General features: G+C 52.0%; 1 protein-coding gene across 6 annotated transcripts in view; it reads right to left on the reverse strand.

Annotated features, from left to right (window-relative positions):
- ARNT2 (aryl hydrocarbon receptor nuclear translocator 2) overlaps nt 1-8857 on the reverse strand; it is a 173080-nt gene extending 164223 nt beyond the window's left edge. For 4 of the 6 annotated variants that reach the window (XR_011525325.1, XR_011525316.1, XM_008532067.2 and 1 more), the window contains exon 1: nt 8119-8277. Coding sequence is in view for 4 of the 6 variants with exons in the window: in XM_008532067.2 (XP_008530289.1) it covers nt 8119-8149 (31 nt within the window). In the remaining 2 variants the exon portion in view is untranslated. Of the gene's footprint in view, nt 1-8118; nt 8278-8510 lie in introns of those variants that run through there. The other 2 variants (XM_070569822.1, XM_070569833.1) reach the window with 2 other exon arrangements.
- Between the last annotated feature and the right edge of the window lie 4928 nt (nt 8858-13785).

Below are 13785 nucleotides of genomic sequence, written 5' to 3' on the forward strand. Positions count from 1 at the left end.
CGGTTTCAGCTTAAGCCACCTCCCCTGGTGCTCTCCACCCTGCACACGGCACCCCTGAATCCCCCTGGCCGCCCTACATCCAAGTCTTTCCTTGTGCCTCCTGGGCCTGGATGGAGAGGTGCCCAGTGCCACGGGCGGCTGCTCTCTATTTTTCAGAGCTGCGGAAGAAAAGCAGGGATGCCCAAATCAACACATTTGCCCTTAGTTATTAAAACCTCCTGAAAGTGCATTTGAAGCAGGAACAACTACCACGACCTGACTGATGCCACAAAGGCAGGCAGGAAGGGCAACGGCTCGCTCCACCCCGTGCTCTCTAAGCCGGGGGGCAGGTCAGCCAGGTGGTCTGGTTGGAAATGCGCAGTTCAGTCCAAGGGGGAGGTGTGGACAACAGGCAGTGAGCAAAGGTTTCTGGGACAGTTAACGGCACCTGTGGTGAACCGGAAAGGGAGCAGGTGGAGGGGGGACTATGGGGCACAGACAGGACCCCAGCAGGCAGGCAGAGAGCCCGGCGGAGCTGCCAAGAGCAGTCTGGGCTCATGTCCTGCTCTTCCACTTACACCCTGGGGACCCCATGTACGTCTCTGAACTTCTCAGAGCCTCTGGTTTAACCTTTGCAGAAAGCAACATAAACTGAAACATATATACCCATCTGACTGTTCAGTTCCACTGCCAGCAAGTTACCCTAAGGAAAAAAATCTAATTACGTGTTTACACACAGGGATGTTCCTTACAACATTGTGTATAATTCTGACAGATGGAAAAGCACACCAAATAGAGGAAACTGAGTCAATAAATGATGGCCATAAAACAGGACACTTCAGTATCCCTGGTAGGAGATGCTGTTCCTGTTAATGAAGGGGCAAAAATGTAACAAGACAGTATTTCAGAACAATTCTATTTTGTACATATATAATATTTAGAAGGAAAGTCTGTGGACATATGCTAAAATGTTAATGGTGGGTGGTGGGACTATCTTAGTGCTTTTGTACATTTTCCAAATTTTTTACAATTAACATGTATCTTTATTGTTGCATTCAGGGAAAAAGTGGTCATGGGGAAGAAAGACGCCAACTCCTCAGCAGGGGCTCAGAGAAGACCCCCCACGCTCCACTCGCCGCGCTCCGCCACGCTCACAACACGACCAAAGCAGTAAAGGGCACCCCAGGTTCCCACAAGGCACAAAAGCAGGAACTATCTACTTGTAAACATTTTTGCTTTTTTGTGGATTTGCCTGAGAAATGGTCAAACTGTTACAGTCGCAAAACCCACAGAGTCTCCACTTATCTGCAAAGGGCCTCAGCTTCCCACTCCAGAGCCGGTGGCACCGATCAGAGGGCGAGACGGCATCCTTTCACCTGCTGCAGCCAGCTCCTGTTGGGGGGCGGGGGGGAAGGGTGGAATCCCAAAGCCAGCCTGGAGTCTTACCTTATCTGCAACCGCTGGTCCTTATGCACGCCGCAGCAGCAGTGTCGCACGCAAAACAGAAGGCAGGAAAGGGGAGGGCCCCCTCGGAGATGACCCGAGTGGGACTTTAACAAGGAACCTGGTGGAAATGGGCCTTCCACCACTACCAGCTAGGCTCCAGGCTGCCTCCAGGCTGACCTGCCCTCCCCCTGGGGAGAATGATAAGATGTGTGTGTCCCCAAGGCTTCTCTACCTTATTATATAGTCTAGAGGAACTGGCTTGGGTAGGGATTTTCCTGGTAGGATTTTCAGACCAAAATCAGTTCCCACATATAAAAATTAGGCGCTAAATTAGACAGCTCTGGCCTATTTTGTTTTGGAGACCTACAAATGCAGGGTACATGTTTTCTTTCCTTCAAGGCAAACATTTAAAGGCAGCCACATACAAGACTACAACACAATTCTCTGGCGTCCATTCATCCACTATGGTAGGTGCTAGGCCGGCACAGCGGCAAATGCGTTCCCGCCCTCAGGGGGCTTCCAGTCCTGCAGGAGACACAGGCGCTGAGCAAATAACCGCAGGATTTACCACTTCATTGCAGGTGAGGGAAGCACTCCACATGCAAAGCACGCTGTGCAGGGGGCCCTGGGAGAACGCGTTACAGGCAGGCTTTATCTGCATAAAGGATCAGGAAAGGTCTCCCCGTTGGAGTAAGAATTCAAGCTGAGGCCAGAAAGACACTAAAGCAGCTGGACGGTGGAATGGTCAGGTGTGGGGAGGGGCTGGAGTGGGGACGGAAGGACAGGTGAGCAATTCATCATTCCAAGAGGAGTGCAGCATAAACAGAAGACCTCAAGTGGGAAGGAGCTTGACTAGGAATGGGAAATCGTTTTTATTCATTGAACACAAAGCTGTGTGACAGACCAGCCCAACAGCCTGACCTGCCCAATAACAGCTCCTACCAGCTTCTGTTTGTAGGCCTCACCACCCCCCTCAAACAGAATACTCCAATCCTGGGCAACTCCACCGCACATTCCTTTCTGATGTTACAGCCAAGCGCAAATCTGACACACACACACACACACACACACACACACACACACACACACAGACATGAGTGGAGTAATAGTTCTGGAAGAGATGCAGAAACGATCTCCCTGTGCGCCTTGGTGAATCTCAGCAAAGATTGACCACGAAGCAGGAAGTGGAGACACTGCTTGGGAACCAAGGCGATTTCCTCAAGTGTTTTCTTCTCTATGATCTCCGTTTCCCCAAGGAAAACACTTAGAGGACCCAGCGAAAGGCTGGCTAGCATCCCTCTTCATTTATTTCTCCAGCCCAGATCCCTCGGGCCCATGTGGCCCACAGCCTCCCTGACAGCTCTACCTCTGCGTCTCATGGGCACCTCCACTCAACCAATGCTGAGGCCTCCAGTACGCCCCATGGGTCACCTGCACCTCACCACCTTCCCATCACCTCCAACCACCCAGGTGTCCAGACAGAGAGCTGGGACTCATCCGTGACTCTTCCTTCTCCCTCAGCACCCTCCCCCAACCCTTTACCATATAGACCTGATGGTTCCACCCAAAATAAAGAGTTGCTGCATGTGGCCAACCAGGACATGCCCTGCCCAACTGCAAGGATGGACAAGGATGTAACTGGTACCCCGGAGTTGTTCATCATGGCATCCCCACCCCAAAATACATCTCAGCTCTATCTGCTTCTCTCTATCTCCACTGCACCCCGGGCCCAAGTCAGCAACTAACTGGAGTCTTGCTTCTCCTCCCCCCTCCTTCCAACCTGCTCTCCAGACAGCAGCCAGAGAGAGCATCTTACAGTGCAGGTGGGACCTTATCTCTCCATGGCTCAAGACCCTTGTGTGGCTTTCTATTGCTCTTAGAATAAAATCTGAACCCTCCCACCCCAAGCTCAGTGGCCTCCCATGATCCAGCCTCTACCCACATCTCCAGCTCCCACACCACTTTCGCCCCTGCTCACTGCTCTCCAGCCACACTGGCCTTTTCTGGTTCCTCGAACCAGCCCAGCTCTTTCGGACGTCAGCCTTCTGGGTGGCTCTTCCCCGTGTCTGGAATGCTCTTCCTCATGTGTTTCTCTTCGTTCTTCAGACCTCAGCTGAAAGGTTGCCTCCTCAAGGAGGCCCTCATTTCTTCACAGCATTAACATATTTTATACGGAACACATTCATGGGACTCTGTATGACTACTTGCCCGCTGGGCCGTCAGCAGCACGATATCTGGGCTGACTTGTCTTGCTCACCACTGTACCCCCAGAACCTGGCTCGGTACCTGGCACATAGCAGTTGCTCAATGAACATATTATGAGGAAAAAATAAACCTCTTTTTCAGGTGTCACTCCTTTCTTTTGGCAGAAGCCTAAAAGCTATCGGTTCATCACGGGGCTCCCTGGCACAGGCCTAAAGGGCAAACTTTATAAAGTCTTTTATTGAAAAGGAGACCATATGTTTTAGACGCAGGTGGTCAGGCAGCAAAGCTGATGTTATTTTAATGCACGGTATTTTACTGTTCTAAATGTTTTTTAACATCACTGAATGGGAGGGCATTTTACAATTGATGGTGTGTCGAAGCTGAATTGGTAACAACTTTTTTCCTAAAAGTACATAAAATAATGATTTTTCCTGCAATTGATGGGCTCATAGATTCCATGAAATGCAGAATGTACAGAAATTGGACTTCACGTTCAGCCTGTTTGGGTGTCCTCTCTGCTCGAGGCAGTGCTGCTGGAAAGCCTGCCAGCACAGCACGCACGTCCCCAATGCTCCAAACCCACCCTGCATCCCGGGGGCCCATCCAGCTCCCCAAGAGCACTGAAGGGACAACCACTGCCGGGTCCCACACTTTCACGAGTCTGCCCACACAACCCCAGCTTGAAGTGACCCTTTCTAAATTCTCCATAGGCCAACACCTCTCCTTTCAAAAAGCCGCATTTCAGAATTTACCTCCCCACAAGGCTTCCTCTGCATCCCAATCATGATCCATACACACCAATGATCATCTCATCCTACCTTTGTCAGAAAGTCAGTCTACTTACACTTCCCCTGTTAGACTCAGGACTCCCCCAGGTCGAGGGACATTCTTCCTTATCTTCACATTGCCCCACGCCCTGCACAGAGCTTTGTACCTCACGGGCTTTCAATACGTTTGTTGAACTGACCCCAAAGTCTCTCCATCTAAGGCAATTTGCCCAGAGAATCTTCCTGTACTGTACAACCAATTCCAAATTAAAATGCCAAAGGCCAGAAACCCAGAGGGAAAAGTAGTCTAGTAATAATTATTTCAGAAAAAAGTAGACATTCTAAATCTCTTAAAACATACCTTTGAATTCCTTTAAAATATGCAAGTCTTATTAATTACTCTGCAAATATTCATTTCAGAGGATGTCCGGATAATGCATAATTCCTAACCATCGCTGGTCTGAATTTGTACCCAATTCTCTCATGCTTAAGTTACGAAAGCTGAAGCTTGAACAATGGCAGTGGAAACACAGTCCCCTTCTCCACTGTGCCACTTCAGTGGCAGACACCCTTTCATGCATGAAACTAGTACAATCCTTCACTATTTCACATAAACCAGAAATGCTTAACTATCACCCAAACAGGAAGTGAAACAAAGAATACATATGCACAGAAGAGAAAATTCTAGAACTCCGTCCTCTAGTCTAGAGGACATTGCCATCCCTGCCCAGAAAGAACAGAGAAAATCAGCCACCACAACAGTATCAGCAGCCAATGTGGGGACCTAGGCAGATGACCTAGAAGTAAGGAGGCGTCAGAGGCCACAGAGGACGGAACTAGACCCAGGACAACTCCGGCCAAAGCCATGAGGAGAACATCCGGGAGCCAAACCCTTCTTCTCCAGAGACCACTCCTCCCCCGGAGTAGCTGGTAGAATCCTAACCTAAAACCCAAACAGGGGACCTAGAAGGGGCAGATTACAGGTGTGCACCTGGCTCATCTCACCTGAATAACATGAGGTGTGAAGATGCTTCACCTGTGATCACCGAGACCCCAGAGTGCCCCCACCATACGTCACAGAGAGGCGTAACTGCAAGTGTGGCTGCTGGACAAACCAGAAAGAGTGGGTGGGGTTGGGGTTGAGGAAGGGATGGCCTATGGCCTTTGTACCCTGGGCACAGCCTAGCAGCAGAAAGAACTGGTGCCTTCCAGGCCATTTGCCTGTGTTTACCAAGCTCTTATTCTGTGCAAAGCAATGACCTCTGGGGAGCGGAGTGAGGTGGCAGGAGGAGGCAGTGTCCAGGAAGCATCCTACAACTCCTGCCCATGAGACGGGGACTCTGGGTACCACGCATGGCGCCTTGCCTCTCCTTGTTGTAAACTGCCAGTCGAATCTGAAATCTCTCTCCTGGGCTCAAGCCTTCAGACACATCCCTTGAGACTATACCTTTTCTCCCAAAGACCTTAGAGCTTCGCGGGGCAAAAACAACAAGTCACACAGATCCAAGTGTTGCCACAGGGCACGAGGAAAAGAAAAGATGGTGGACAAGAGAAAAGGCGGTCACCTCAAGAAATTTTCACGTGAGAGGTTCTAACCATGCTCAAGATCTCCAGTATCTCTGCCAACCGAGAAAAGACGTGGACATCACTGACTGTCCATCAGGCTGGGCGTCTGCAGATAATAAAAACAATCCCGCAAGTGCACCATTCGGGTCTCCCACAGTCCACAGCACGGGCGTTGCGTGCTCAGCACCACCAGGACTGGCGGCTGCCCCAAATGGACTCTATCTAGCTCATGGCACAAAATAATGGACAAAACAGTTTTAAACAGGGATGTACTAGTATATATGTTATGTAAGTCACCTCTCTGATTTTATTCCTAGTTTCTACATAAACTGATATTGGATTAACACATCTTCATTTCACTTCCTTTACCTTTTCTAATGTCATAACATTTAAAGCTATCAATTTGTTATTGATTCGTCAGCAGCTGAACAGGTTGAAATGGTAGGCTTCACTTGCAAGCAAAATGGCACAGCTGTGTCTTCAAACCAGCCGTGCTCCCACTCAGTGCTCTGGACAGGGAACTCCTCTGGCTCCTCACCTCTGTGTCCCCACGGACACGTCTCCTCTGTGTCCCCTTGGCCTCCTCTTTCACCCTGGCTCAAAATCTGAGGGCCTCCACCCCACTAACGGTGCTGCCCCTCATCTCTGTTCCAAGATAGAGCCACCAAGGCTCCTCTCCCAGCACCCGCCTCATTTCAGCCAGGCCTCCTGCCTCCAGTCCTGCTCTTTTTTTCTGTGTTACCCAGACATGGCTGACAAACTAATCTTCCAGAAGAACCATGAGCATCTGACTTCCTTGTTCACTACCACCGAGGATGCTCTCTTAATGCAGAGGGAGACAGTCCATACTCCTCAGCTGTCTATCAATGCCCGCTAGAGCCCGGCCACAGCCAAACCACTGGAGGTGAAATCGCTGCTGGCTCTTCCATCCCCGGGGCCCCCATGGCTCAGGACACCCACGCATGCTCAGAGCAAGTCTGCCGCCCCTCATGCTATCGCGTCCACCTGCAAGTCCCCTCAGCTCCTGGCTCTGCATATGCAAACCTTCCAGTTCTGCAAAGTCCAGTCTCCGAAACGTCCAGTCTCCACAAGCCTTCTTGACCACTTCAGATGGAAGAGATCCTTCACTCCTAACTCTCTGGCGACACTTTTTTTTTCCTTTGCTAGGCATTGTGGGTGTTCACCCCACCTCACCCCACCCCCAACACGAGACCTCTGTCTACTGGGAATCCCTGAGGGCTGGCCTCTGTCTGACCCTCCCTGCACCCTCCGCAGGGACCTAGCTCTGTGCCATGCCCACAGCAGTCATTGCACAACACCCAAAACTTCCTAGCAGTCGGTCCCCCTTCCCATCCTCGGACACGCCTCGGGCAGTCCTACTCAGCAGGTAGGGCATTTCCCCAACTAAAATACAATTTCCCTACTACGATTCCTAAACGGGTCAATATTCCCACTTGATCGCGACCTCTTTCCATTTTCGAAATCTACAGGAATGAGCACGGTTGTCACAGAGCGCACACTGAGGACAGGTCGGCCCCAGGCAGAGGATGTGATTTGGGGGCAGGGCTGGGGCCGCTCCACGCTATGTTATTACAGGTTGGGTTTTTGCGCCCATTAAAGATTGGGATGCACAGTAGCCAATCGCACAGGGCGCAAAAGACCAGAGCTTCGGGGCCGCGGAGGGCAGGGGAAGAGTCCGGGGAGCTCCGCCCTGTTGAATCCTGGCTCCAAACTTTTCCCTCCTCAGTGTTGTACCCACCCTCCTCCCCGCCGGGACCTGCTGACGCCGCGATGCCACGGGGTCCGGGACCGGAAGAGAAAAACGCGTGGGATGGGGAAGGCAAAGGTCGTTATTTTCGGAACTTGAGGGGATCCTGGGCCGGTCATTCTGGTTCCCGGGGATGCGAGGCCAGGGCCCCGCCGCCCGCCGACACCGGCCGGCGCATCCCGGGGACGGGGACGGGCAGACATGGGGATGAAGATGCCGCCGCTGGTGCTGATGCTGAGGCTGAGGCTGCCGCGCAGAGTGACAGCCGCTCCCACCGCCCGACCGGGGGACCGAGCGCCGGGTCCATGCTCCCGCGGGCGCTCCGCGGGCCCGGCCCCTCAGCCGCTGCGGCTCCGGCCAGGGCCTGCGGGCCGCGCGGCTACTCACCCGGAGGGTTGACGGCCGCCGGCGTTGCCATCTTGCACGGAGGGCGGCGCGGAGCCCGGCGCCCAGGGAGGCGCAGGCCCGGGCGCCGCCGCCACACAAAGGACGCGCGGGCGGCGCTCCTCTCTCCTGGCCGCCGCCCCCGCCTCCCGCCTCCGCCCCGCCTCGGCCTCCGCCTCCCGGGCCGGCCTTTGTCAGGCGGCAAGGGGCGCCGGCCGCGGCTCCCCGGTCCAGGCCGTAGCACCGCGAGACTTGCGGCCGCGGGCAGTGGGACCCCCAAGTAGGGGGCGGCTGGTGGAAGGGCACCCCCTTGGCCCGCAGGTGTGCGCGTGCCCGAGGGCTCGCCTAGTCTCGGTTTGCCCCCAGCCCCGCCGCCCGGGTGTCCGGGGACGCACCGCGGAGGGGCGCTGTCCCCAGGACGGGTGCCAGGGCGGAGGCGGCGGGGCAGCAGGCCATTAAGATTCAGAGGGAAAGCGGGTCCTTGGAGACGGCCGCGGGAAACAAAGGCGCCCCCAGGCTGCCCACTTAGCATGCGAGGGCCGCGCTCCTCCCCGCGCCGGGGACGGGCCGGTGCCGAGGGCTGAGCGCCCGGTGCCCAGAAATTGCTGAGGCCGCGGGCAGCTCCCAGGCCACCGCCACACGCAGCTTCAGAGTGCCCTCGATGGACACCCGGGCAGAGGCAGCCTGGCCCAGGAAATTGCCATGACTTGGCTTTGAGTAAGGCGCTCAGCTCTGCTCTCCTGTTCGCCAGGGTGGCTGTCACTGCTTGTTACCAGAGGTTGTCGCAGGAGCCTTATTTAACAACTAAATTGAGAATTTAAAAGATGTTTTAAATAGTTACATCTGCATATCCTGGTGGAGTTAAGGCAGCAGGAAGCTTAGAGGGACTGCTTTTCTTGCGGCCACAGGGATCCCTGCGAGAGATCGTGGCTCTTAGCAGAAACAGAAAACGTCCCCACCGTGGGGGCCCTATAAAGGTTACACGGAAGAACAGGCCAACCCAGGGGAGAGCCAACAAGGACAAGATGGCCCCTCAGTGTAGCCATGTTTGCAAAAACATCAGACTGTCTCAAATCCTCCCAAAGAAGCATTTTTTAGGGGGTAGAGAAACAATGCTTGGGGTGTATTTTGAAATAAGCATCGTCTTCGGGCAGTATTTGTCACTGCTGATCTATAGGTGCTTAATGATATTCATTTGTTTATCGACTGTGCAAATGTCAAATGTCTGCTGTGTGTCAGGCACAAGCTAGGTATTGGGCACATGATGCAAAGACAGCCACGGGGGGCTCTGCCCTCCCAGGGCTTCTAGTCTGGGCCTGGGGAGGAGTCCAATAAGGTATTTGCACTCATAAGCACACAGCTGCCTTGGAGGCATGTGGTCACTGCCGAATGGATGAGGGCAGAGAGACGGTGGAGAGAGTAGGGAAAATGGAAACTGGACTGTGAAGAAATGAGCAGGATGTGGACAGGTGGAAAGAGAAGACTTCAAGTAGGACTAAACATGTGTGCAGCGGGCAAGACAGGCCAGGCCCAGACAGATAATGAGAGATGGAGAGAGAGGTCAGCTGGGACGTCAACTGGGGCCCTTGCTCCTTGCGTCAAGTAGACTGTCCCTGATTTCCCCAACCTCAAACCAAATGAGAACCAGCCTCTCTTCCACATACCCCGAAGGCAACACCCTCCAATATTCACGTGCTCTTAATTAATGCCAATGTATACTTGACAGAAGTGCAAGACGAGGTTGCACTTTACCTTGCTCATTTCACATCAAACAGGGTAAAAACCCCTCTTCGATGCTCCCGCTGTGCAGAACAGTTCCCCTCTTGGCCCTGCTTCCCACGGCATTTCTCTGCCTGTGGCCAGTCTACGTACACAGCACCCAGCAAGCTCTTTCCATTTTCCAACTTTCCACCCCCCTTAGAAGTAAGCAAGCAAGTTCTTCTGCTTGGCGTTTCCATATCAGCCACCACGTTTGGCTCATTTGGGTACTGTCTCCAAACAAATGTATTTCTAATATTCTCCCTAAAAAATAAAACTGTCAAGAACATGACCATTACACACACAGATGCACATGCACATTTAACCGAACATATTTGTTGACAGGTTTTACTTTCTTACTGTGCTGTTGCCTCTGCTCATTTTTCTAAATGTCACTCTGCAAATATCCTTAATCCTTCTCCTGCTTGCGTTGGTCCATTGCAATAAAAGACAAGTTGCATGGGGACAGCTGCTAGAGGCTGGGACTCTTCCAATTGTCTGCTTGGAGTCTGTCATGCTGTGCTTTTCGGTAAGTAATAAATGTGTCTGAATTTTAACAGAGAAGGAGACATTTCATCCCCCCATCACTTTCCCCCCATCACTGTGTCTCAGAGGTAGAAAGGACATTTGACATCACCCAGTTCAGCCCCCAGAGTCTCCTTGAGGCTCGGGGTAGAGAAGTGACTTACCCAAGGTCACGCAGCTCAACAGCCAGACAAGACTTGGAACGGGGTCCCCCACGATGCTGGGGTTTGGTGGCCAGGGTCGGGGTGGGAGGGGTGCGAAGGGATAGAGGAATGCATGATTTGGGCCCTCACTTTCTCTCTTGTCTTCATTGTTAAGTAGGTAAATATCCAGAAACATGGCTGTGGAGGAAAGCCCCCACTCTTAAGTAAACAGTCTGAAATGGAGCCGTTAGTCATTGCTGAATACTAAGCAGCATTTACTCGATACGGTGGTCTCGTGCTAATTATGAGAGTCAGTAGAGTGTGACCAGTTAACAGGCTCAGGAATTCTGGGCAACCTTTAAACCACCTAGAACTCTTTTAAATTCCAAAGGAGGCCATTGAATTTGAAGCGGAGATTTGCATTTTTAAAGAAAATTAGCACAGACCCGCTGGGCACACAGCACATGACTCTGGGGACCGCATTCCCAGAAATGACCTGGGTTCCAGCCACAGTACTGATGACACTTGGTGGGAGAAAGCAGTCAGCTCGACTCTGCTCCGTATCCCTTTGACACGAGAGGCAGGACTCACGTTGTATGATGTATGATAGTCCAAGGAATTTTGATCTTCTTTTAACTTTAAGATGATAGCAGGAGACCAGGAGAGGAAGCATGGCCTTCCTGGGAAGTGGCCTTCCACAGGCGTGGCAGGGCACACAGTGAGCTGCCATCTCTATGTCCACAGGCTTTTCTTCTCTGCCATATCCACTATGTCTCCTCTCAACACCTCCTCATGCGGCCATTCTTTCTAACTGCTTTCTCTTCCCTGGAGAGAAAGGCTTGTAGGTCTCTGTTATCCCCCATCCTACCTGCTTATCTTTAATTCTACACAGGCAGCGATGCCAACAGGCTTTCTGTGCAGGCATCCCCCTTATCCAGGAGGTCTCTCCTTCGCTCTCAGAATCGCAGACTCATAGAGCCGGACGAGATCTTAGTTCTGGACAGAAAGACAGAAGCGCTGGCCTTTGAAACAGACAGGAGGGCAGAGGTTGTGCTGTGTCAGTAACTTACTCTATTTCCCCTGGGACTTTCTTAAACCTCGTAAGTCTCGCTTTTCCCATCTGCAGAGTGGGGATGGTGTTAACTACTGTTCTGAGTTATAGTGAAGATTAAATTGAATGTGGTAATCCGTGTGGGCTATACGCCATAGAGGCTTTAAAACACTATTCTCATAGTATTACAAAGGAAAGAAGGAAAGTGTGACAAGTCCCTGCCAGAGAGAGAGGGAAAAAGAGAGAATGGGGGGGGGGGGGGCAGCGGAAAGAGAGAATGAGAGAGAGAGGGAAAAAGAATGAGAGAGAGAGAGAGGGGAAGTGTGTCGTGTTGTACCTGCATGGAGAGTGGGGAGAGGAAAGAGCAGGGATAGGACCAGGCAGTCAGACCTGTGTGTTCTGACTTCCCTCTTCTGGCCCAGGGCCCAGGGAAGGCATATCAGACAAGCTGATGGAGAAGCCAAAAGCAGAAGAGTTTCCCCCATTTGGAAGGCCAGGAGGAGATGCCACCCACGGTGGTTCTGCAGGGATTAAAGGATGCAGCCACAAGGCTCGGCCTGATAGGGTGCTCCTGGCTCCCCGTGGCCTCCATATGGTGTGCTAGGGTCCCTACCTTCCTGCAGGGGAGGGGGCATGAAGGTCTTGAGAGAATCTAGACTAATGGACACCCTGGTGAGGACTAGGAGGCCTCAGCGAGCAGGACTGAATCAACAAAGCCTCAAAACCAGGGCCGCAGCTTTCAGCCTCCAGTCAAGGCCACCTAAAGATGCCTTAAAGTTCACCAGCCAAGTGACCACCCCAGCCACTCAGAGTATAGACAAGCAAGGATCCAAGGCTCCCTTCTCCCCCACCAGCCCCTCCACGACCACCTGGATGCCATCTTAAAGAGGCAGTGGGAGGCTGAGGACCTCGCAAATCCCACCTTCCACCTGAAGGATACTGAGCTTTCCAGATGAGATGATGTAAACCAAGGAGATGCCGTTAGTTGTCACAGTTAAAGTTTATTTGGTTCAAAGGAGTATGGCATGAGTGAATTTCTGCCCCTGCCACATGGTACAAAGGGACAATCTAAAGTCAAAATATAACAGACACAAACATACTAGCCGTGAGAATGCACCATCCATGAACTCTTAGGAATCAAAACCAAGTAGCAAGGTGTGAAAACAAGAAATGCTACTAGAAACTCAAGAGGAAACTGAGAAAATCACTTTGGCAGCAGAGACTGCAGCTAAGCTTCTCCAGTTTTTGATCAATCAAATAAACGACAACAAATGATGAGTGTAAAATTTGAGGTTTGTCGTTTACTCTGGACCATATCGTAGGACCGTAAGATTCTGCTTCCCTTGCCTGATCACAGCTCCTCCTCTTACCCTGGGCCAGGTCGCCCCCACACCCCACACCCCCAGCCCCAAAGGGAAAGCACGTGTCTATGATGGAGTGGGATTGGAGACAATGACTGGACCATAATGGGACAGGCATGGTCTTCCTCCCTGGAGATGTCTGTCTCTTGGGAGTTGCTCTCATGCTACCACAGCCCTGTGTCCTATGGCTTGAGCTTCCTCAGGCACAGGGCAGCCCATGCTTGCTCTCACCCTTTCACTGAGTTCTCTGGCTTCCTCGGTTGCTGGTGGCATCTGGGTTGGCTTTGTCTACCACGTAGAGTGGTGACGGCATAGTGGTATTGACTCTAAGCTGCTCAGGGAGAGCAGCCTTGGAAGCCAGACAGCCATGTTCAAATTTCAGCAATTCTCCTCACCTGCTGTGTGAATTAAACTCTCTCTGCCTCCGTTTCCTCATCAATGAAAGAGGGATAATAACAGCACTTACCTCGTAGGAATGTTGTGAGAATTAAATGAGTCAATATTTGTAGAAAGCTTAGAATACTATCTGGCACATGGTTGGTATAATGTATTTGTTGATATCAGTGTCATTATCAGAGAGGTAAGGTTTATGGTCAAGGGTGAGATGGGGAAAATTGGAAGGAAAAAAAGGGAATTTAAAACCATGGCAACTCCCCAACTCAAGTTGGCTCAAAGGAGTGAGCTTACTGGTAAGATACTAAGGATGCCCAGGCAATCCAAAGAAAGGGTGAAGAGCCCTAACACAGACTGGCAGGGATACTGTTAGACTTCAGGAAACCTGGAACCAGCATCTGAGCATCGCCAGGAATCAGCATGCGTGTTTTTCTCTTCT

This window comes from Equus przewalskii, chromosome 1, assembly GCF_037783145.1.
Source record: "Equus przewalskii isolate Varuska chromosome 1, EquPr2, whole genome shotgun sequence".
NCBI lineage: Eukaryota > Metazoa > Chordata > Mammalia > Perissodactyla > Equidae > Equus > Equus przewalskii.